The sequence below is a fragment of the Saccopteryx bilineata genome, chromosome 5, assembly GCF_036850765.1.
Source record: "Saccopteryx bilineata isolate mSacBil1 chromosome 5, mSacBil1_pri_phased_curated, whole genome shotgun sequence".
In the NCBI taxonomy this organism is placed as follows: domain Eukaryota; kingdom Metazoa; phylum Chordata; class Mammalia; order Chiroptera; family Emballonuridae; genus Saccopteryx; species Saccopteryx bilineata.
Genome location: NC_089494.1, coordinates 14,654,263 through 14,677,244, shown reverse-complemented (window position 1 = coordinate 14,677,244; position 22,982 = coordinate 14,654,263). Strand labels below are relative to the sequence as shown.

At 42.7% G+C, this 22,982-nt stretch overlaps 1 protein-coding gene across 3 annotated transcripts in view; it reads right to left on the bottom strand.

Moving 5' to 3' along the window:
* Positions 1 to 21,839, bottom strand: part of FARSB (phenylalanyl-tRNA synthetase subunit beta) — a 75,533-nt gene extending 53,694 nt beyond the window's left edge. Inside the window, exons 1-9 of one of the 3 annotated variants that reach the window (XM_066281122.1) lie at positions 21,733 to 21,839; positions 10,912 to 10,967; positions 9,177 to 9,331; positions 8,692 to 8,761; positions 7,982 to 8,097; positions 5,589 to 5,739; positions 4,354 to 4,462; positions 3,173 to 3,243; positions 835 to 896 (exon numbers count right to left, since the gene is read on the bottom strand). In XM_066281122.1, coding sequence (XP_066137219.1) covers positions 835 to 896; positions 3,173 to 3,243; positions 4,354 to 4,462; positions 5,589 to 5,739; positions 7,982 to 8,097; positions 8,692 to 8,761; positions 9,177 to 9,331; positions 10,912 to 10,967; positions 21,733 to 21,790 — 848 coding nt within the window. In that variant the 5' untranslated portion in view covers positions 21,791 to 21,839. Of the gene's footprint in view, positions 1 to 834; positions 897 to 3,172; positions 3,244 to 4,353; positions 4,463 to 5,588; positions 5,740 to 7,981; positions 8,098 to 8,691; positions 8,762 to 9,176; positions 9,332 to 10,900; positions 10,968 to 21,732 lie in introns of all 3 variants that reach the window. The other 2 variants (XM_066281123.1, XM_066281124.1) reach the window with 2 other exon arrangements.
* Between the last annotated feature and the right edge of the window lie 1,143 nt (positions 21,840 to 22,982).

The following is a 22,982-nucleotide window of genomic DNA, read 5'->3' as shown; positions in this document are numbered from 1 at the left end:
CTCACTTGGTCTACAACTGTAGCCCCCACATATCCAAACTATTCACGTCCCAGACTGCTGTGTGGATGAACCCTCCTCCACACAGCCTTTCTCCACTGTTCCCTCCCAGAGCTCTGGCTCCCACGTCTCTTCAGGCAGCGCCCACTCGACAAGTGTACTTCCCGGGACTGCAGGGCACATGTCCCCTGTGGACTCCATGCTAATACTGACACTCACAGTCTGGGCTTCAGCAGGGGGTAGGGGGGTGTTACACAACAAAGCTCACAGACACAGCCAATAAAATAGATTTTTTTAAAAAAGCAACTGATACTGCTCATATAATTTCAGTCCTACTTTCTACAATTATACATTTTTAATTATAATTAATGTTCTAGAATAAACAATAATGCTGGTATACAATAAGGGCCATACAGGTTGGTTAAATACAAAATTTTAATTTAAAAATAGCTTTGCAAAAAAATTATAGTAAGCTCATTGATATATATGGGATAGAGAACTGGCTCTTCTATATGTTTCTGCTGTTTCTTCGAGTTTACATTCTCAAATTCAATGATCCTTAAACACAGCTTAAATTTCACTGCCTCCATGAGGCCTGGCCAGATTGCCTCTGCTAGAAGTGACTTGCCCTTACAAACAGCGAGAGCATCATCACTGAAACTTTTGGAAGTACTTATCACTGTTTATTTGACACATTAGTTATGCACATGTCTTAGCTCCCACAGAGAAGGTATCTTCTAGTTACAAGACCACATTTTCATCTCTATGCTTAGCACAAGGCCTTCACGCTTTGCCTCAGAACAACAGGCCATTAACAAAGGTGCCAGGTGAACTTACGTAAATTTATTCTCACAATATTCACTGAACATCGTGACAATAATATCAAGAACTATTTTTGCCTGCAAAGGAAAAAGACAAATATTATGGCAATCTATAAATATCTGTATTCTCTCTTCATTCAGATGGAAATAAATATTTAATATCATTTAGTTCCCAAATATCTAAAAATGAACCTCTATATACACATTGTAAAAGGGGAAGTGGAATAAACACGAATGAGCTAAATTAGGCCTGTCCTTTGCTCCAAGTGTTCAGCCCGTGTGCGGTTTTCTGAAAGTTACAATCCATGACTAAGACACATCATTTCCTTCCCCATCCCCGGCCTCGGGATCACCACGTTTCGAGAGACAAATGGCCGACTACAGGAGGAAACCTTACTAACACCATCAGTCTCTGCAGAGGCTCTGCGCACCCTCAGTCTGACACTGGGCAAGTCGCTTACTCTCTGGACCTTGGTTTCTTCACTTGTCGAGTGGAGATAATATAAGTCCCTACCTCACTTGGTCATGATAAGGATTATACACAGGGTGTGGCAAAAGTAGGTTTACAGTTGTTCCTATGGAAAATAATACAATTATTAAATAATACAATAATAAACTCTGCATTTGCATAACCACAACTATAAACCTACTCTTGCCCTACCCTGTGTATTACAGTCAGCAATGCCTGTGATATAGTGAAGGCCATAGAGATTTGTTAAAAAATTTTTAATTAAAAAAAAAGCTTAGAAAAAATACAGTAAACCTGTTGAAATATATGCTTTGCTTTTCTCTGTACCTCACTCTTATATACAAGCTTCAAGAAAGGTATCAGTGCCTGCTCATGTACAGAGGCTGATTCAATGGTGGGCACACCGGTGCGCACCCTGGGCCCCAATTTCTGAAGGGCCCCGCAAAACCCCAACTTTATACTTTTTTCTAATGACACCAAGTCTGGTTTCATATGTACAATTTTAACATTAATAGTACATAATATTTATTTATTTATTTAAAAATATGGTTAACATGTACTTTTATTTTCCCTGTTCTCTTTTTTAAGGGGCCTAATATTTTCTTCTGCACCCAGGGCCTCAACCGACCTTAATCCACCTCTGCTCATGTATGAATTAAAAAAAAAATTAGTATGAATATTACTACCACAATATTTCTCAAGGTTAACATGGTACATAAAAGTTTTAAATGAAATACCTTATAATGGTCTCCGATTCTGTAAATGTGTGTGAAAGCTATTTACCTAGCTCTACGCACCAGCCTTCCCCTGCCATGAAGCTGCTCAACTGCCACCTCCCCCTATGCCTTTCTTTTTTTTTTTTTTAAATAAGTTTTATTTATTTATTTATTTATTTTACAGAGACAGAGAGTGAGTCAGAGAGAGGGATAGACAGGGACAGACAGACAGGAACGGAGAGAGATGAGAAGCATCAATCATCAGTTTCTCGTTGCGCGTTGCGACTTCTTAGTTGTTCATTGATTGCTTTCTCACATGTGCCTTGACCATGGGCCTTCAGCAGACCGAGTAACCCCCTGCTGGAGCCAGCGACCTTGGGTCCAAGCTGGTGAGCTCTTTGCTCAAGCCAGATGAGCCGGCGCTCAAGCTGGCGACCTCGGGGTCTCGAACCTGGGTCCTTCCGCATCCCAGTCCGACGCTCTATCCACTGCGCCACCACCTGGTCAGGCCCCCTATGCCTTCCTTAACGTGAATAAAGAAATATGCCGTGGGAAAAAGCTTTCGTAGCAATCCAACCCAATATACTCACGGCTGAAAAGGAGAGCACAGCTAGCACTCTACATACTCTAGACATCACTGTGTGCACACACCCTTATTCAATTCACAAGCAGAACTTCTTTATAGCAACTTCTTTATAGCCAGTGCATTATTTTTGTCCTTTTTTTTTTTAATTATTTCTGTTTTTTAGTTTTAGCTAGTTTGTTTTTAAAGAATTTTTACCAAATACACAAAGATGCCAAATTACTCAGCATTTAGATTAAGTCAGTTAAGGCAAACAATGAATACAGATCACATTACAATACTGAATCGATGTGTCTTACAGTGAGGTGTGTGGTTAACTCTCATGACTGCAGTCTCCTGGAAGGCGAGGGGCATGCAACTCGGTATTCAGTTCTCGGCATGGCAAGGACGGCAGGTGCTCACTAAACAGCTGCCGCCTGAATAAAAGCTGCACAACTGAAGTCTAGAATATTTAGATCTCTCTGATTTTCTAAAATATGTCCCCACCTTCAAAATAAATGTATTTAAAATTTAATCATACAGTCTTGGCCCAGAAGTAAAACCTATCCTGTCTGATAGTACAAAAATAGAAACAAGTTTTATTTACCTTAGTAAAGTCAGTTCCTGTGCATTCAATAAATACATTTCTAGTATTTAATGTTATTTTGGAATGGTCTCCTACAATGAACACAAAGCAAAAACGACAATCAGTTTCAGAAATATAAGAGCACTAAAATGCTCTACAAAACAGAAAGTACATTTTCATTTAGAACACAATGTAAACGAGGATCGCAAAGCAAGGGGATAGACCACTTTTATTTTAAGGCACTGCAGAACAAAGACAGAATAATAACAAGCCTCAGTAAGTGCATTCAAGCACCTGACAGAGGCCATCTCATGTCATCTTCCCCACGGCCCTTCAACACGGCTGCAGAAGGAGAACTAGGCTTCCAAGATTAAGCTCACTGACCACGGTCACAAGGTATTAAGCAGAAAGGCTAAGATTTGGGTCTGGATCTGGCTAACTCTGAAGCCCAGATTCTTTTTAAAGGGGACTTAAAAAAAAATTTATTTTAGTGAGAGGTAGGGAGAGAAAGAGAGAGAGAGAGAGAGAGAGAGAGAAAGGAACATTGATCTGTTCCTGTATGTGCCCTGACGGGGATCAAACTGGCAATCTCTGTGCTTTGGGACGATGCTCTAACCAACCAAGCTATCCAGCCAGGGCCCAGATTCTTAACTACTAGAGTCCAAGACCTCAAGAGGGCAAAGACTCTCCTACCCATTGTGAGTCACAGAAAACCCCGTCCTATCTCCAGAAGAGCAAACACCTACGGCTTCTCACATTTTGTAATTATATTCAACTTGTCTCACCAAAAAAGCCTTCAGAAAAAAGATAAAAGGGTAAAATTCAGTTTAAAAGTTTTAGTTTAACTATATAACAGACAAAGCAGAATGTGACTTTGAGTTTAACCAAGTGAATAACCTGATAAAACCACAACATGAATACCCTTTGGAGGAATATAGCAGAATCCAGAAACTGGCATTAGAAAATATCTATAAGCATATAAATATTTACACATTTATAAACTGTATTAAAATTCCAAGTAAAATGTTTTTGAATAAACACATGGAAGGAACTATTACAAAAAAAAAATCTATAAAAGACCTGAGACTTTCAGATTAAGAGTTGATTTGATTTGAGCCAGACAACTCTACTGAAAATTCTACAGAAATGTTGAAGAATAAGATGAGACAGCAAAAATCTCTGCTGCTTAGGAAACAGCTCACCATTGATGATTGGAGGCATTGAAAGGACGACGCCATTGCTGTCGTAGATAACTGGGAACAGGGGTTTATTTTCAATGATATGTAAATAATGTTTAAGGTGGTTGTCAGTCTGAAAAAAAATTAAGTCATATAAAATCAGTTTTTATTTCCAACAATGTAATTAATTTACATATCTACCTAGCATAAAAAGGTAAAAAGTCAGAAAGACAAAACTGCCCCAAATTACAGAAAGTGTTAAGTTTATTAAGATTTTCTAATACAAATTAATATCTCAACGTCCATATACAGCTTCATCTCCCACTGGGATGAGAACACAACTGAGCTGTTTTCAACAGTGAAAACAGATCCGCATTGGTAAAAATAAATCGAAAAAAATCACTGGCAAATCAGGCCACGGTTAACAACTACTTTTTTCCAATAATACCCACCACTTCTCTTTGTTATACACAATTTAAACTGACTACTGATTTCATGGTCTATGCTAAATGCTAAAATGGTAACAGAGATGTAGCCACTTTTTTTTCTTCTTTTCAAAGTGAGAGGAGGGTAGAGAGACAGACTCCTGCATGCGCTCCAGCCAGGATCCACCAGGAAACCCCATCTGGGGCTGATGCTCTGCCCATCTGGGGCCATGCTTATAACCAAGCTATTTTTAGCACTTGAGACAGAGGCTCCACGGAGCCATCCTCAGCGCCGAGGGCTGATGCACTCAAACCAATCTAGCCATGGCTATGGGAGGGGAAGAGAGACAAGAGAGAGACAGAGAGAGAGAGAGAAGAGAAAGAGAGGTGGAGAAGCAGATAGTCGCTTCGCCTGTGTACCCGGACTGGGAATCGAACCCGGTACATCCACATGCTGGGCCACCACTCTACCATTACGCCAAACAGCCAGGGCTTGTAACCATGTTGCATAGTGTTTCCCAAAAAATAAACTAGGTAAATATTATTCATGAGTTTTGATTATACCCAAATGCGAACATTATAACATGTTACGGTCTGCTTCAGTGGTTCTCAATCCTAGCTGTACATTAAAATCATCCAAGAAGACAAGAATGTAGTAAAAAAGCAAAACTATACCCCTGCCCCCTTTAGATCAAATAATCAGTATCTCTGTGTTGATACCCAAACACTGCTATTTTTTTAAGCACTCATAACATTTTTCTAATTTTAAGACTTGACTTTGAAAGAATTTCAAGATTTATGCAGAGCTAGTGCATAATATAAAGGAACACTTGCCTTGTATATGTTCATTAGTTCACAGGCTGTATACTCCTTGGTCTTATTTAGAGGTTTGAATTTGATATCTGAAGGTCGCTTTGCTGTATAAGTAAAGGGGCCTGACAAAGTGTCCAAATCATGGGTACCAATAGCCACCAACGCTCTTTTCCTAAATGTCGAAAGAGGAGAGAGAAGAGACAGAAAAAGAGATTTGAATATTCCAAAGCAGGAATCCTAAAGATAACAAAAATTATATGCTTTTAAAAATTATTTTTAGACACCTCTCTAAAATTGCCTGTTGCCAATGTGGCAACCTTAGGAGTGTAAGAGACACATTCTCTCCACTATTAGAAGGAGATATGGTGAGGAACTAAGAGCACATTACTTCAGCAGACGAGGTCACTTCCTGGCCACCATGCTTTCCCGAGTCCTATACTGCTGGACATTTTCCAAGTCATGTTCCCTCTGTCTTCCTTTTACCTTATTCCCTCTTAGTGTCCTCAAGTAAACATAAAGTTTTAAATTAAATTAAACTATTTGCTGTATTTTTTACTTTTCTGTATTTTCCTAAATTTTCTGTCACATAGCTATATTACATTAATAATGGAGAAAATCTCATTTTAAAAACTGTGAATTTACATTTAAAGTTTAATATGTAAGAAAAGTTTAAAAGTTACTAATTTTATTTGTTATACAGTTTATCGGCAAAGGATTTAAGGTAATTTTAGGAACTTATCATAAATTACAAACAAGGAGAGAAAGAAATATGTAGAAGTAGGGACATGAAACAGACCCAGGAAAGACGTTAATGCTAAATTAGAACCTAAAGGCCCACAGTCTTACAAGAAGTGCCACAAATTTGACTCTCAGCTTTCTATCAGACAATTCAAAGAAAGAAACAAGGACAGAATTTATGGTGTTCTCAAGATTTCTTAAAAATGGTTTTAGATGTATGTGCATACATTTGCATATTTTGCATAACCACATATACAAACCAAACAGCTTAAACTAAATGAATATATTCTTTACAAAATGTAAATTTCCAAAGCTCCCTCAAGAGGCTAATTAGGATTTACTGACAGATAAGGCCTCTGGCACACAAGAGTATTAGGATGTGATTTGTTCCTCCCCTTTGAAAAAGCTCATGATTTCCAAATATACCAAATAAAAGTTTAGGAGTTGAATTAAGTGAGAAAATGCCTTCTGATTTAGATAAAAACATAGTCTTCAAATAAAGCAAATCCAGAACAGATAATCTGGCTCAAACATTTACTAGCCATACCTATGCTTGTCAGAAACTTTTTATCTTGTTCTTTATTTTAAAATTATATTTAAATTTTTATTTGGCTTAATAATGACATTTAGCAAGCTACCAAATACTATTAAAAGAATTGGGAAAAATGTTATTTGGAATTTGAAAAAAAAGTTTCTTTTGCCATGTGAGCAAAAATTTTTTAGGAAAAAGAGACCTCGTGAGCTTAACCACAGGTGTTAATTTTACTTTTGAATATTTTTCACCCCAGAAGAAAATGTCCAGGGTTGCCTCTCAACCCTCTCCCCAGCCCACCATTTACACACAAACCTCTTCTAGTCTTCATGGTTTACCCAACTGAAACTAATAAAAAAAAAATTTCTACTTTCTATTTTATTCAAGATATATGTAACTATTAATCGTACCTTTTGATCAGAATAAATTATGTAAATATATTTCAGAACCAACACAAAAAAATTTGATGTATTAGCCAAAGCCTGTTGTTTGCTATCATCAGTAAATATATAATTTTCATTAGATTTTTAAAATACTGAAATTACTTCAGGGACTCCCACTGATACGTTCCTTAACTTTCAGGAGTTCAGGAATTATTTAGATTTGAAGATCACTAGACTGAGTTGTATGAGAAATGATATATAGTAAAGTCAAAGATACAAGAAAATTTGGTCATTTATAAGTCTCAAGTTTTATCTGTCAATTTATAATTATACTCACTCAAAAAGTGAATTCAAGCCCAAAATTTTCCATTTATAAAATGATAGGTTATACTTCAAATTACCATGGTTTCATATTTAGTAGTATAATCATATCTTGATTTGAAACAAAAAAACAAAAAAACCCACAAAAGCCAAGGAAATGTCTAGGACTAGATATTTCTTCTCTATATAATAATCAAAATATATCTTACTTCGCCATTTATACACTATTTCTAAGCAGTCATAATTAGCTGTCTGGTAAAGCAAATTTAAGCTCTTGTTGCTCTCACATTTATTACTTTAGAAATGCTTTGAAAAAATCTGCATACGACAAAAAAGGCAGAAGGGGGCAGGAAAGGGATGAAGGGAGAGAGGCAAAGTGGAGAAAGAAAAGGCTAGGAGGAGAAGGGGAGGCAGGGAGAAAGGAAGATGCAACCACAAACCTGCAAATGTTCTGATGTAACTTCTCTTGAAGTTCAATGAAGCTGTCATAGCGATCTTTAGTAAACTTAATATTTCGGAGAACGGCTGCTACAGCATACGGGCGTATTTTAGCTGTCTGAAATTCATCAGACCATTAGTGACGGTATAATAAAGCTTTTCTTTGTAATAACATCTTGTAATAGAAAGTTAGATGCACTCTTGACATTGTCAGACATTTTCATTCAAACAAGTATATACTCTTTCATTCCACCAACAAATAATAAAATACAATGGTGACAAGAGGCAAAGTCACCATCCTCATAGAATTTCCAGTCAGTAAGAATTCTGAAACATTAATAAATAAATAAGAAAAAATTAACCTTCAAGTAGTTTGCTCATAGTTGATACCTTTTACAAAAATACCCTCCCTAAGTTTATTTTTAATTTTATTACTGTACTATAATTTAAACAATTACATCTCAAATGTATTTTAAATAAACATTTGGATGCATTTTCCAAAATTATTCATAGAAAACAGATGCTCTGTTCCCTTTCATTTCTTGATAGAAACAAATTTACAATTCTGAAAAGTGAGAGGTTAAATATACATCCATTTTAGCAAATGATCCAAAAATTATGTTTGGCGGAAGATTCAGCTTTGTTCTTTTTTCCTCCCCACCTCAGACATACAATCAAAATTCAAACCAAAATAAGATTTTATCCTTATTACCTCTTCTGTGATGATCAATTTCTGAATTTCTCCTTTAGGCATTACCCGTTTATACACTGGAGGCTTTATCCTAAAATAATATTTAAACAAAATTGCTCATTATTAACCAAAACATTTGATAAATTGATTATACTCTCTGCTGTATATACAAAGTAAACAAAATAAACAGAATTAGGACTGAAGTCACAGCTAATCAAATTTGAACCGAATATTAAACAAAAAAAACTTCCTAACATTTAAAGTTGTCCATAAAATCATTAACGACTTCAGTGTTAAAATATGCTCCCAAAATGAAAGGCTATGACTCAATATTCAAAGTTTCAAATGGCTACAGTCTATGTGAATCTCACCCGCCAATCACCCCTCTAAGCAGACCTAGAGCTGTGTAGTTATCCAACAAGGTTTCTCCCAGAAACTTAAACACAGCTGCTGACAATGAATAACAGGCAAAGAAGGCAAAGTATTTAATGAATATATTCCCTTACCTTTCTTTAAAGACTTGAAGTCCTCGAACCAATCCCTCCAGACACAAGAGGTCATATCTATTGGCCGGGACGTCAATTTTGTAAAGAACAACATCAGATGCCCCCTCTGCCTTTTCATTACCTTGTTCCTTACTTATAATTTCCTTCTCAGAAGTCTAAAACAGCCCAAGAAAAGAAAAAAAAAAGAAAACTAAATAAATGAAATGACTTTTACAGAGTTCACACATCAAGCATCCTCATTCATTCCAGAACACCACAAATCCAACTAAAAGCAGGGGTCAGCAAACTAAAGCCCAGGGCCAAATCATGCCTGCTGCCTGTTTTTATAAATAAAGTTTTATTGGAACATGACCAAGCCCATTCTTTGACATATCATCTATTGAATATTTACAAACTGCAACACTGTGACAGAGACTCTACAGCCTACAAAGCTTTCTATCTGGCCCATTAAGTAAGTTTGCCCATCCCTGATCTCAAAGAAAATGAAGACACAGGGCAACAGCAACAAAAACAAAAGTGTCACCCAGACAAAGTAAAGATAATTCACCAAATAAGAGAAATACTACTTCTTATAAGTAATGACCCTAAAAGCTAAATCCTGACGGGACCCAAGCCTAAACACATGAGAATGAGAGTATTCACGTAAAACAAAGACATCCGAAGAGCTGGGCGGCTGCCTGTCAATTAGAAGGGATAGAGGTACAACGGAAAGCAATCTTGTGACAGGAAAGGCACAGGGCAGCAAGAAGGAAGGCAACTGAGAGGGAGAAGAAATGTCACTGGAATAGTAATTTTTAATGCAGTGGCAAAGAGCTTAGACTATCTCAATAGATTATAGCAAAGAATAATATGATTTTTCTTAAAGATAAACATTGCCAAGAAGTTAAATTCTGTTCCAGAGAACTATATGTGTAAATTTTTTTCAATCAAAATGCTTACGTTATATTCCAAAATTGTTAATGTTACCCATTTATTATCTGGAAACCCCACTTCGGAAGAACTCCATTTCCACCATGTTAGGATAACATGCTAACATAACTATGGACTCCTAATCAAAGTATGGAATGACTCTTTCACAGGACGCCCTCCCACTGCCACAACAAGAGCAGTTCAAATTACTGCCTAAATAAAGAATTGCAGTCTACGCGTGCGCAGTATGCAGAAACATTCACTTTTGGTCAATAAGCAGCACGTGCCCAAGTCACACCCGAGGAACCAGAGGTCCACCAAATGCTGGGACTGCTCGAGGCGTCGCCGGACTCCACGAGACACCTACGCTGGGCATCTCAAACTTAGGAGGCATGTTTTTAAAGTTATAGAAGATTAAAATCACAAAAAATACATAAATATTTTAAAAATAAAATTTAGTAGAAGATGGAAAAATAAAAAGAGGAAGAGGGGAGGAGGCAGGGAAGAGAACAGGAGTAAGAGAAGAGCTGGGGCAGGGGTGAGAAAGTGACAGAGGACACAGGAGGAGAAGGAGGAGGAGGAACTAGAATTTACATAGAGCTCAATCAAAGGGGTCAGTGAAACTGCTGTTTGTTTAGTGAAGGAAGCCCAGTCACCTCATAGGGGTGCGGGACTTCAGGAGGGACCACATACAGAAGGGGAGAAGATGTGGGGCCCAGAGAAGTGAAGGCATCTGAACAGAAAGGTTGAAACCATTGAACTATAGCAAACTCTGGGAAACGGGCTTCAACACAGAATATTAGAAAAATAAATACCCAGTACATACGATTTCATCAAGTTCCAGACCAAATTCAAAACATAGTTCATCAAATTCTTCGTCAGCTAGGAAAAAATGAAAAAGGGTATTGCTTTAATCTGATCAGTATAAAGGAAGAGTATATAAACTGCATTTTCTTATTAATTGCCTTACACAAAGTGTACTATCAGCCATCACATATCACCATTTAAAAACAAAAGAAGTTTGAACAAATACTTAAAAATAAGAAAAAAACACACAAAATATTAAAGGGCTGAGTCATCTAACATCAACTACAGAACTAGGTTATCTGAACTGGGAAGTTCACATTTACTTAGAAGAAAAACAATCTATTAAATAAGGATCCAAGCCTGACCAGGCAGTGGCGCAGTGGATAGAGTGTCAGACTGTGATGCGGAGGACCGAGGTTCAAAACCCCGAGGCCGCCGGCTTGAGCATGGGCTTATCTGGTTTGAGCAAGGCTCACCAGCTTGAGCCCAAGGTCGCTGGCTTGAGCAACGGGTCACTCAGTCTGTTGTAGCCCCCCGGTCAAGGCACATATGAGAAAGCAATCAATGAACAACTAAGGTGCCACAACGAAGAATTGATGCTTCTCATCTCTCTCCCTTCCTGTCAGTCTGTCCCTATCTGTCCTCTTTCTGTCTGTCTCTGTCACACACACACACACACACACACACACACACACACACACACACACAAAAGGATCCAATATAGAGCAGACTCCAAATCACAGACCCAACACAATGGAATAATGTCACATATGTGGACAAGTCCTGGGGTAAGGACGACGGAGATGCAAAGACCCGACTCCGGGGACCAGGTTCAGTGACGCAGATCCACTTTATTCAGGAACTAGGCTAGCTTATATACACAGGTTCAGTCTATAGGGTGTTACAGCATGTTCCTCAAAGCCAATGGTTGAAAAGATCAGGGAGCTGCGTGGTTGGCGCTAAGTCACTTCCTTATAGCGGGCGAGCTCCCTTCCTGGGTATGCCGAGGAGGGTTCTGGGAGCTGGAGTATTCTCACAGCATTGCATCAGCCACAGCTGCTAGGAAAGTGCTCTGCGCTCCACCCACATCATAAATCCTATTATTCAAAATTCTCTGAGGTGGCAACAATCGGCTTGGGAGCCAGACCAATTAGAGTTTGAATTCTGACTATCCCACTTACTGGTGCTGAGAACTTGGTATCTTATATAAACTTTCTAATTCCTGTGCCTCATCCATAATAGTAGTATTTTACAGCCATTTATTTATAGCATGCAACTATTGGAAAAATTTAAATAAGTTCATGCAGACAATGGGCCTGTCACAGTGACCTGAAATGTTGGCAGTAATTAATCGTTCTCTTCCTTATTTTTGTTATATTTTACTTTGCTTTGTTACCTAATACAGCCTTTTCAAGGTTTCCTCATTATCAAAAATTGAACACAAAGCATCATTACTAGTATATTCTATTGAAAAGCTGGTCTTAAGATTCCAGATCCCAATATTAAATCAATTTAACAAATCTTTATTGAGCACCTACTATATTTCAGGCACTAAGTGCCAGGGATATAAAGATAAATAAAACACAATTCCTACATCAACTAGTTCCTACTTAGTAAAGAAACCATATATGTAAATATAGTGAAGTGCAAGGTGCAGAGGTGACACAGGAAATTATCAGTTCCACTTAGGGTCATTAGGCAGAGACCGAAGGGAGACAGCACAAATTTGGAAAGTTCAGTATGGATGAAGCATAAGGTTCATGTCAGGAAGAGATAGAATGGAACAGGGAGACAGAAATGACATCATGACAGACCCAGGGATCGGCCCTCCATCCCGCCTGCCAGCAATGGGGAGACACACTGAAGGGTTTTCAGCTGTGCAAAAGCATCATCAGACCTGCATTTTAAAGAATGATGGGAGGGTGGCCGACATATTGGTGCAGGGATTCTACTGCAAGAGTACCAGGGAGACAGCGAGGACTTGGTTAAAGCATTAGTGAGTATAAGGAAGACGGAAGTGTGAGAAAAGTTCAAGGCAGAATCTGTAAGGCTCAGTGACTGAACGGGAGGTGGGAACAGTGAGTGAGCAAGCCTAGATAACTCCCACGCCTCTCGTGGGGGACCATTAAGGACGGCAGGGAGCCCTGCCTCGTGATACTCAGCCCCTGTGCGAACTGAGGTCTGAAGCAACCACATAAGTGAGCACGGGAGCACATTCCCCAGCCCAACCAGGCCTGAGATGATGGCTCTCCCAGCTGACAGCTTGACTACCACGTGGTGAGAGACCCCCCAGAGCCCAAGCCACCCGGCTAAGCCACTCTTTGAGTCCTACCTCTCAAAAACTGTGAGATAACCAAGTCCTGGTTTACACTTCTAAATACTGGGGTGATCTGTAATGGAGCGAGAGAGAGTAGATTTTATCCCTGGAAGTGGAGTGCTGCTAACAAAGACTCTGGATCAGGAGGTGGGCTTGGAGGAACATGTAACTGAAAAGCTAAAAGCTGTTAATAGAAGCCTCATAGCCTTTGATAAGGATACAGAAGATAGTGAGGTCCTGTAACTCAGTGGTCCCCAACCTTTTTGGGGCCACGGACCGGTTTAATGTCAGAAAATATTTTCACGGACCGGCCTTTAGGGTGGGGCGGATAAATGTATCACGTGACCGAGACAAGCGTCAAGAGTGAGTCTTAGACGGATGTAACAGAGGGAATCTGGTCATTTTTTAAAAATAAAACATCATTCAGACTTAAATATAAGTAAAACGGAAATAATGTAAGTTATTTATTCTTTCTCTGCGGACCAGTACCAAATGGCCCACGGACCGGTACCGTACCGCGGCCCGGGGGTTGGGGACCACTGCTGTCACTGAAACTGGTGGAATGGGAATCCCTTTCAGGTAGAGGCAGAAGGGTTAGCAATGCTCTCACTTACGGTTATGTGGACTACAGAGAAGGTACCTACTCAGCTGGATGACTGTAGGGAGAACAGCCGCGGTTAGGCTTGCTGGCCTGTTCTCCGGCTGCAAGCACTTTGCAAGATTAGTTGTGAGCACGTGGCAGAGAGCCGTGTGTGTAGCTTGTATAAGGCTATGAGTACGTGCCTCCAGGGGAAGTTTTCCTGATCGCTTGCCCACCGCCACAAGAAGCAGTTTTCCCCTGCCTGTTCGCTTGCTCACCCTTGCGAGAATCCAATAAACAGGAATGTGAATCCAATAAACGGAATGGCTCGACGCCTTTAGGCTCCACGGTTCTGCTGTGCTCTGCCCGAAACCAACGTGAACCTGCTGGGCCTGGACCACTGGCATGACACCCGGCGTAGCGGGCAGGATTCGGTTCAGACTGGTATGGAGTCATCAGCACCCTTGAAGGGCGGGGCATGTAGTGGCCCTTCTTGAACATGTGGAGCATGTGGCTCCCTGCCGCTACCCTGCGGGGGCCCCGGGGTGGGTGTTTTTCAGTCCCGCTGGAACTGCAGGCTCTCTGAGGCTGCCCGAGTCTGAGCTCCAGGGCAAGCTGGAGGCAGAGCGCCGGCAGCGGCAGGAGTGGAACGGTTGCTGGAGAAGGAGCTGCAAGTTCAAGAGCTCCACAGAGCCAGAGATGGAGCGCCCACGGCTGCATCTGGGCCGGTGGAGCAGCTCTGAGTTGGCGGTAGCAGGCCTTTCCGACTCTTCAATTCTTGGGGGCGAGGGGTGGGGGTTAGGGCTGCCACTGCCCCTGGCAGACTCAGAGCCCCGCCGGTGGTCACCCGGAAGGTGGAAACCCAGCAGCAGAAAGTGCCTCACAGCCCTCTCTGCAAGTAGCTGGCACTCTATTGCCCAGCTCTACACCCAGAGAGTTGATAGAGTCAGGAAGGGAATTCAGGCAAAACCCACCGAGTCTCTGGCAGCTTGGCTGCTGGGCTGTGGGACCCACAGGGGTGGACAGCATTGTGCTCTCCGGAGCCGAGATGGAGAAATTAGCCTCTGTTACCACACTCCTCCTTGAGGTCTGTCTTCAGAACTGCCATGACAACCCTCTTAGAATGGTGATGACTGCCATTCCTACGATCTGGCAGAATGTTGGGGACTTGCTGGGGGCAGTGAGTCGATGGCAGTCGTACACTGAGTTGCAGCAGGTCCTCTGGGAACTGGATACGAGGAATGCTGCTTTCTACCTGTGGTCCCATGGGCCAGATGAGGAAGTGTTTATGGCAGGGATGAGCGACCTTATTCTCCAGAGTGCCCCGTCCACCCTTTTTGGGTCACTGGTGGCTACCCTGGGCCCCTGTGTAGGGCAGCCCATCAGCGCTGTTTCGTGGACAGTGGCAGGTCTGGGGAGGGAGAAGCAGTGCAGCACCTTAAGGGTGTGGGGACTACTGCCTGCGCTGCCCCCCCCCCCCCCAGAGAACGGGCCTACAAAGGTTACCCGAACACAAATGTGTGTAAATTTGATTACGGCAAGGACAGATAAGGACAAATTAGATGGCAAGTCCTTTCATAGCTTTGGCAGCAGCTTAAGCCAGAACAAGGTTCCAGCTGCTGAAACGAGGAGCCCCAGCAGCTGCCAGGAAAACAGCCCCCACACCACATGTGGTAAGATTACACGTAGGAGGCAGCTGCCAAGAAAATGGTCCGTGCCCATGCTGCAGGCTACAAGCTTACATGTTGGAGGCAGCTGAGGAGAGCGGGATCCCCAAGACCTGCTGTTACAGTTTGAATAAGGGGAAGGCCACGGGACCCATCTCCTGGGGACAGGCACACACAGGAGGCCCCATGTGGAATTGGCAATCCACTGGTCTTCTAATGTGCAGTAGGCGTTGGCCTTAGTAGGTACAGGTGCTTTTGCAGCAGCTAAAACCTGTCAAGGTGGCACAAGCCTTGAGTGCGTTTGATGTCCACATGACCTCTGAGAGGTCTGGATGTAGCTTGTAACAAAGCGAGCACTATGGCAACCTACTGTGGAAAGGCGCCACGGAAAGCCAACCAGCCAGGGCCTGAAATCAGTAATTTTTTTAAAAAAGAAAGGACTATATTAACAAAAAGAAGCCATGACTTGATGGTTGCAAAAATTCTCAGCCTCTCTGGATGTAAAACAATGCTAAAATTAAGAAGTGAGCCTGACGAGGCGGTGGTGTAGTGGATAGTGCGTCGGCCTGGGATGCTGAGGACCCAGGTTCAAAACCCCACGGTTGCAGGCTTGAGTGCGGGGTCACAGACATGATGACCCCATGCTTGCTAGCTTGAGCCCCAAGGTTGCTGGCTTGAAGCCCAACGTCCCTGCCTTAAGCAAAAGATCACTGGCTTCTCAGCTGCAGTCCCTGGCCAAGGCACAGACGAGAAAGCAATGAATGAACAAATAAAGTGCCACAACTATGAGTTGATGCTTCTCATCAATTTCCCTTCCTGTCTGTCCCTATATCTCTCTCTGTCTGTCTGTCTCTCTCTCTCTCTCTCTCAAAAAAAAAAAGTGACTTCTGAGCAAAGAGCAAATCCAGAGCATTGCCAGGAAAATACGGTGCAAAGGTGAAATCAAGGATGAGACTGTAAATCTCAAAACTCAAAAAGCAAAAGTACGATTCATTCAGAAGAAAGGCACTGTAAGGACCTGAAAGTATACCTCAGGCATTGTGTCACACAAGAGATGAACTAAGAGCATTGTATCGCAGAGGCCTAAGGTACAAAACAGCTTATTTAAGAGATTTGTGGGTGGCATGGCTTTTGACGAATGAAATAAAAGCCAGTAATATCCACCAAAGACCCAAAAAGTTTTTAAAAGAAACACATATGCAGAAACATTTTGAGCTTGCGCTGAAAGGGACAGAACAAAGATAAAATGAAGCCTTGCACCCCCCCCATATTCTATCAGCAAACAGTAGACTGAGAAGACTAATCAGCTGTGAAGCCCCTGCTTTCTTTCGCCTAAATAAATAAGCATCACTCAGAGGGGGGACCAAGAACCTCCAGGGAGGTTCCACAGAAAATGACCCCAGGCCCTGAGACCTAGTCAAGAGCATGCAACATCTGCCATGGACCACTGACTCCCTTGTGTCTCCCCACCCCCTTCGTAGAGGAATGTCCACAGCAGTTACCCTAAGCCAGACCCCTAGTGTGTTAGGTGTGGGTGAGGCAGATACCCTCTTTGGTGTCTCAGGCCAAGAACTATCCTCTTTAAACAGCTGTACTTAAGGAACTACACCACAAGCACCTCATCCACAGCTAGACCTGAGTTAGATGACGGGATTCTGGGTTTTGAGCGCTGCTGTAATTACACTTCTGGGGACCTTGGGAAGGGGAGAGCCTATTTTGAATGTCAGAAACAAGTCACTGGGGCCCATGGGACAGTGGTAGTAAGCATCCAACAATACCTGTCATCTGATGTTCACACCCTCCCACAATGGGCCAGAAGTGGTCTCTGTGACCTACAGGTATGGCAAGGGATAGTCTATCACCTCTGGATGTTATTAAAAACTGTGGCTTCCCTCCTGAGCATTCTCTCAATTACCTGCTCTCTTATACCTCTTACCCTGGGACAAACAAGCTGTCATGTTGCAAGCAGTCCTATAGAGAAGTCAAGCTGGGAAATACTGGTCTCTAACCAAAAACCAGCAGGGAACTGAGGCCTGGCAAACACCACTGAAGTTAACTTCTCCAGCCTCCGCTAGGCCTTGAGATGACTACAACCCAGCCCCTTTACTGAAACCTGCTGAGAATCACAGCCAGACCACCAGCAAAGACACTCCCAACCCCGGACCCTCAGAAACCATGTAGTGAATTGACAAATGATTGTAATTTTAAGCTGCTAGATTTGGGGGTAATTTATTATGCAGTAACAGATAACTAGATGGTCACTGACCAAATTATAGGGAACCATTAAAATATATTGAATCCAAAAAGTAAAAAAATAAATTTTAAGTGAGGCATGATTATATATATTTTTGTATATACAGGAACTATGACAGTCTCGACATATGATGTTTTGAGTTTACAATGCTCTCTCCCATAAAAACTTAAAAAATTGATACGGAGTATTTCAGCTTATGCCATTAGTGTTGTACTTACCAACTAGGTTGATTGCTCCAGAACAGCTCGGGTAGTTTCCACATCAGACCCCCTCCCACACCGCCTTACCCTTGCAAGAAGTAGCTGGCACAGAGGGTATTGACCGGGTCCACGTTCCATTCTCAATGGCAGATCTTTCTCAAATTGAAAAACATCTTGGGTCCTTCTTATCTTTCTTATCTGACCCTGCTACTTATACAAAGGAATTTGAATACCTAACCCAATCCTATGCTCTTACTCAGCATGATATCTATATAACATTAAGTTCCACTCTCTCCTATGAGAAGGGGCGGGTGTGGATTACAGCGCAGGCTCACGCTGATGACCTCCACAGACAAGACAATCACCGGCCAGTGGGGGCAGCAGCCATTCCTTGAGAAGACCCCAAATTGGACTACCAAATAGAGTCTCCTGGGCACTGCCACCAAACCGATATGATCACCTACTTACTAGCAGCATTAAAGAAAGCTGCCAATAATGCTGTTAACCATGAGAAACTTAGGTTAGCCAGATATTTTATAAAATTCCTGCCCTCTTCCTTTCTTGCCTAACGGAGGCTCTTTCAAAACATACCACCCTTAATCCCACGTCTACCGAGGACAATTCTTTTTAAACATGCATTTTATTTACTAATTGGTCTCAAACATTAGACAAAAACTACAAATATTAGAGGAAGGCCCTCAAACCCCACCAAAGGATCTCTTAAATGTAGCCTTCAAGGTCTTTAAAAACTGAGATGAAGAGGCCAAAATACAAAAACAGAAAAGAGATCAGGCTAAATACCAAATGCTAGCCACAGCCATCCAGGGCTCCAATAAAAATACTCAGGGCCAGAGCGGGAAAGGGATAAACTGCGACCTGGTCCCTGCTTTAAATGCAGCAAGGAGGGACACTGAGCGAGTGCCTGCCCTAACCCCCAACCTCCCCCAGGCTCCTGTCCCAAATCTGGCAAAAAGGGCCACTGGAAGGTTGACTGGGACCAGTCCTCTCAAGGTAGGGCCCCATCCCTTCCCTCTGGAAACAGGATCCATCAGACTTTGGCTTGCCCTGCCTCCTAGGACTGGCCACTCAAGACTGAAGGTGCCTGGGCCATGTGGCCCCCACACGAATACCTCCAGCAGAGCCAGGGCAACTCTAAGAGTAGCAGGCAAGCTGAACTCTTGACTCATCCATATGGTGGCAAATTACTCTGCCATACCAGACTTTTCAGGACCCACTAGTCCCTCCCAGGTCTCTATTACCGGATTTGACGGTCTAGTCCGGGCATGGCCAACATACGGCCCACGTAATGAGTTTATATGTGACCTGCATTTAAATTTTTTTTGTGTGTGTATTTTTCTGAAGTTGGAAAAAATGGGGAAGCAGTCAGACAGACTCCCGCATGCGCCCTACCGGGGCACCGGCATGCCCACCAGGGGGCAATGCTCTGCCCATCTGGGGCGTTGCTCTGTTGCGAGCAGAGTCACCCTGGCGCCTGAGGCAGAGGCCACAGAGCCATCCTCAGCGCCTGGGCAAACTTTGCTCCAATAGAGCCTTAGCTGCGGGAGGGGAAGAGAGAGAGAGGAAGGAGAGGGGGAGCGGTGGAGAAGCAGATGGGCACTTCTCCTGTGTGCCCTGGCCGGAAATCGAACCTGGGACTCCTGCACGCCAGGCCAACGCTCTACCATTGAGCCAAGTGGCCAGGGCCCGTTTAAATTTTTAATATTCTCTGCTACTTTAAAATCTCAGTTACTCAGAAGCAGAAGTGTCTTTGATTATTGGAATTCGAGATATTTAAGATAGTGATACACGGAAAAGAATTCCGCGTGTGACTAATCTAGGGTTAACTTCCAACAATTGGTCGAATGAATTCGCGATACTTCTTTATTTTTTAAAAAGACTTCATTATAAAGATTTACAACTTTTGTATTTGTCTGTACTTGATATAAACTGTTCAACGTTTAGAGGCGATGTGAAACCCACATTCTTTTAGGTGGAGTTTGCCAGTATGCACCCAAGGTCGAACAATTCGTTATTTTTGTAGTCAAGTGTGCTGAATCAAGTGGCATTGTAGCATAGACAATAGCTGCAGTTGATAACTGAAAACGTATCCAGGCTGTTCGTAAAACAAAATAACTGTTTTATTTGCAATATAACCCCTTCAAGTTCATTCTATTAATTAAATATTGTTTTGATTGATTGCGATACAGTTTGGATATTTATACGGTATGTAATATTTTTATTAAAATATATTTTTATTAAAACAATATTGTAGATTAAAATTTTTTCAATCACATTAATAAATTACATAATAAATTTTTGTTTACTTAAACGAATCATTTTTGTATTTAACATTTTTTAATTTTAATATTTATATTTCGTCTGGCCTGTGAAAAAAATTTTCTTTCTAATTTGGCCCAGGGGCAAAAACTGTTGGCCATACCTGGCCTCATCTCACTACTCCTCCCTCTCAATTGTACTCTTCTAAAAAAAAACCTTTTATACACTCCTTCCTCATTATCCCCAGCTGTCCAAAACCCATTTTAGGACGAGATATTTAGTCAAAATTCAGAGCACCCTTCCACTAACACCCACCTCTTCAATTCATATCCCACTCTCCTCCTTCTCACTATCCCTGAACTTAAAGAGATCCCACTGCATCCTTCCCAAGTTCATCCACTAGTTTGGGACACATCCACCACTTCGGCAGCCTGCCACCATTCCCCAACACAAATTCAAGCAAAAGACCGTACTTCATACTCCTTCAGCCACAAGGGCTACAGCCCACCACCACTCCTTCTCCCACAGAAGCCCCTGCAGGGGTCCCCAAACTTTTTACACAAGGGGCCAGTTCACTGTCCCTCAGACGGTTGGAGGGCTGCCACATACAGTGCTCCTCTCACTGACCACCAATGAAAGAGGTGCCCCTTCTGGAAGTGCAGCGGTGGGCCGGATAAATGGCCTCAGGGGGCTACATGCGGCCCGCGGGCCGTAGTTGGGGGATGCCTGCGCCTAACCTACCAACTCACCTATAACACCCCCATTTTACCAGTCAGAAACCCAGATGGTTCCTACTGCCTAGTTCAGGTCCTAAAAATTATTAATCAAGCAGGTCTCCCCACCCATCCAGTTGTTACCAATCCCTACACTATCGTAGCCCTTATTCCCCCTAATTACCTCCCACTTTACAGTCCTCGATCGCAAGGATACGTTCTTCACCGTTCCCCTACCCCCCAGACTCTCGAAGCCTATTCGCTTTTACCTGGAACGACCCTGTCATTACAGTCTCACCAACGTTATTTGTACGGTCTTTCCCCCAGACTTTCTAGACAGCCCTCACTTCTTCCCCCAAACCCTAGCTTCTGACCTATCTGCTTTAAATCTAAACCCCACCGTTCTTCTCCAGTATGTAGAGCAAAGAGAGAATGCCGTCACCCCTCCTGCTCCAACTCCTCCCACCACTCATGAACGGGGTTCCTATGCTGGTGGTCTTCTTAGTGGACTCAACTAGTTTCACTCGGGATGCAACCCTGGACTTTATTCCTATTGTTCCCTGGCACCAGGCACGCAAGAAAGCGCTCCACGCGAGAACGGTGAACAAATGACACGGCCAGTCCAGCATGTGGCGGGTGATGCAAGGGCAGCCTTGGGGAGACCGGTTCTGAGAGGCTACATCAGTCCAGGCCCGCCACTTCAGCCGTCAGCTCCCCTTCCCCCGTTCCCACAACATGTCAAGTAGCACGAAGTTTGCAACAATGGCCTTTTGGAGGGGGATCCCAGTCTCCGAGGAGAGGCACAAAGCCCACGCTACCGGGCCGCACTTACTGTAGGTACGTCCCAGGGCTTGGAAGAGCAGATCGCGCTTCACGCTGACAGTCGGCATGGCGAGTGGAGCTCACTGCGCCTGCGCGGAGAGCGGGCCCGGAACTCAGAGAGCAAAGTCTCTAGGACCCGGCCCCTCTCGTGCAGGCTGACTTGAATAAAGCCAATCTTCTTCCCAAAACTTCTGCTTTCTTTTTCATTTGAAGGCAATTAAATTGCCACTATTAAGCTCAGTAAATCTATATGAGTTGTGTGAATGATCTACAGGCTGGTAAAGAAGACAGAGTTGGCTAGAATAGGCTACGATTTGATGGGCAGTACACTAGACAGCCTTCAAAGGCCCTCACAACTTTACCGCCTGAGGAGCGAGGACTCCAAACTAGGTGGGCGGGGCAAGAAGGACTAGTGCGTAGCCGGGGGCGGGGCCTCGAGGCGGAGCATCCTCGCAGGGAGGCGGGGAGAATGTGAGTGGGCGGGGTCTGAGTCTGCCAGAGAGAAGGATGTGCAGATCCCGTTAGAGGGAGCAGGAAACTCTGGTAGCAGACTAAGGCATTTATTTCATTCTTACATAGTCTCCCTCATACACTTCTAAGTATCACACCTGTGATTTGTTTCAACCTCACAGCAGCCCTATAAGGGAGGCGTCATAAGAGACCTCTTTTTAGAAGAGGAGACACACTGATATTTACTCAGTGCTGTCTACTGGCCAATGCTATGCTCAGTCCTCTCCCAGCATTAGCAGAATTCCTCATGGCAACCTGAGTGTAATAGGCTGAACAATCATACACGCCCTCCCGCAAAGATATTAGACCCTAGTTCCTAGAACCTGTAAATGTTGCCGTAAGTGGCAAGAGCCTTTGCAGGTTAAGGATTTCAAAATGGTGCAAGTATCACCATTTTATTATTAGATTATTAGAATGGGCCCTAAATACAATCCCATATGTCCTTATAAGAAGGAGGCGGAGGGAGATTTGCCAGAGAAACGGGAGACAGACAATGTGATCAGAAGGCAGAGCTTGGAGTCATGGAGCCACAAGCCAGCAGCCAGCAGAAACCTGCAGAGCCAGGGAAGATTCTCCTCTAGCCCTCTGGAGCAGGCAAATAGTGTCTCTAGATTTTTTTTTGTGTGTGTGTGTGTGTGTGTGTGTCTAGATTTTATAGTGTCTTTAACTTCTGATTTACAGAAGTATGAAAATAAATTTCTTTGATTTAAGCCACCAAGTTTGTGATAACTTGTTACAGCAGTCATAGGG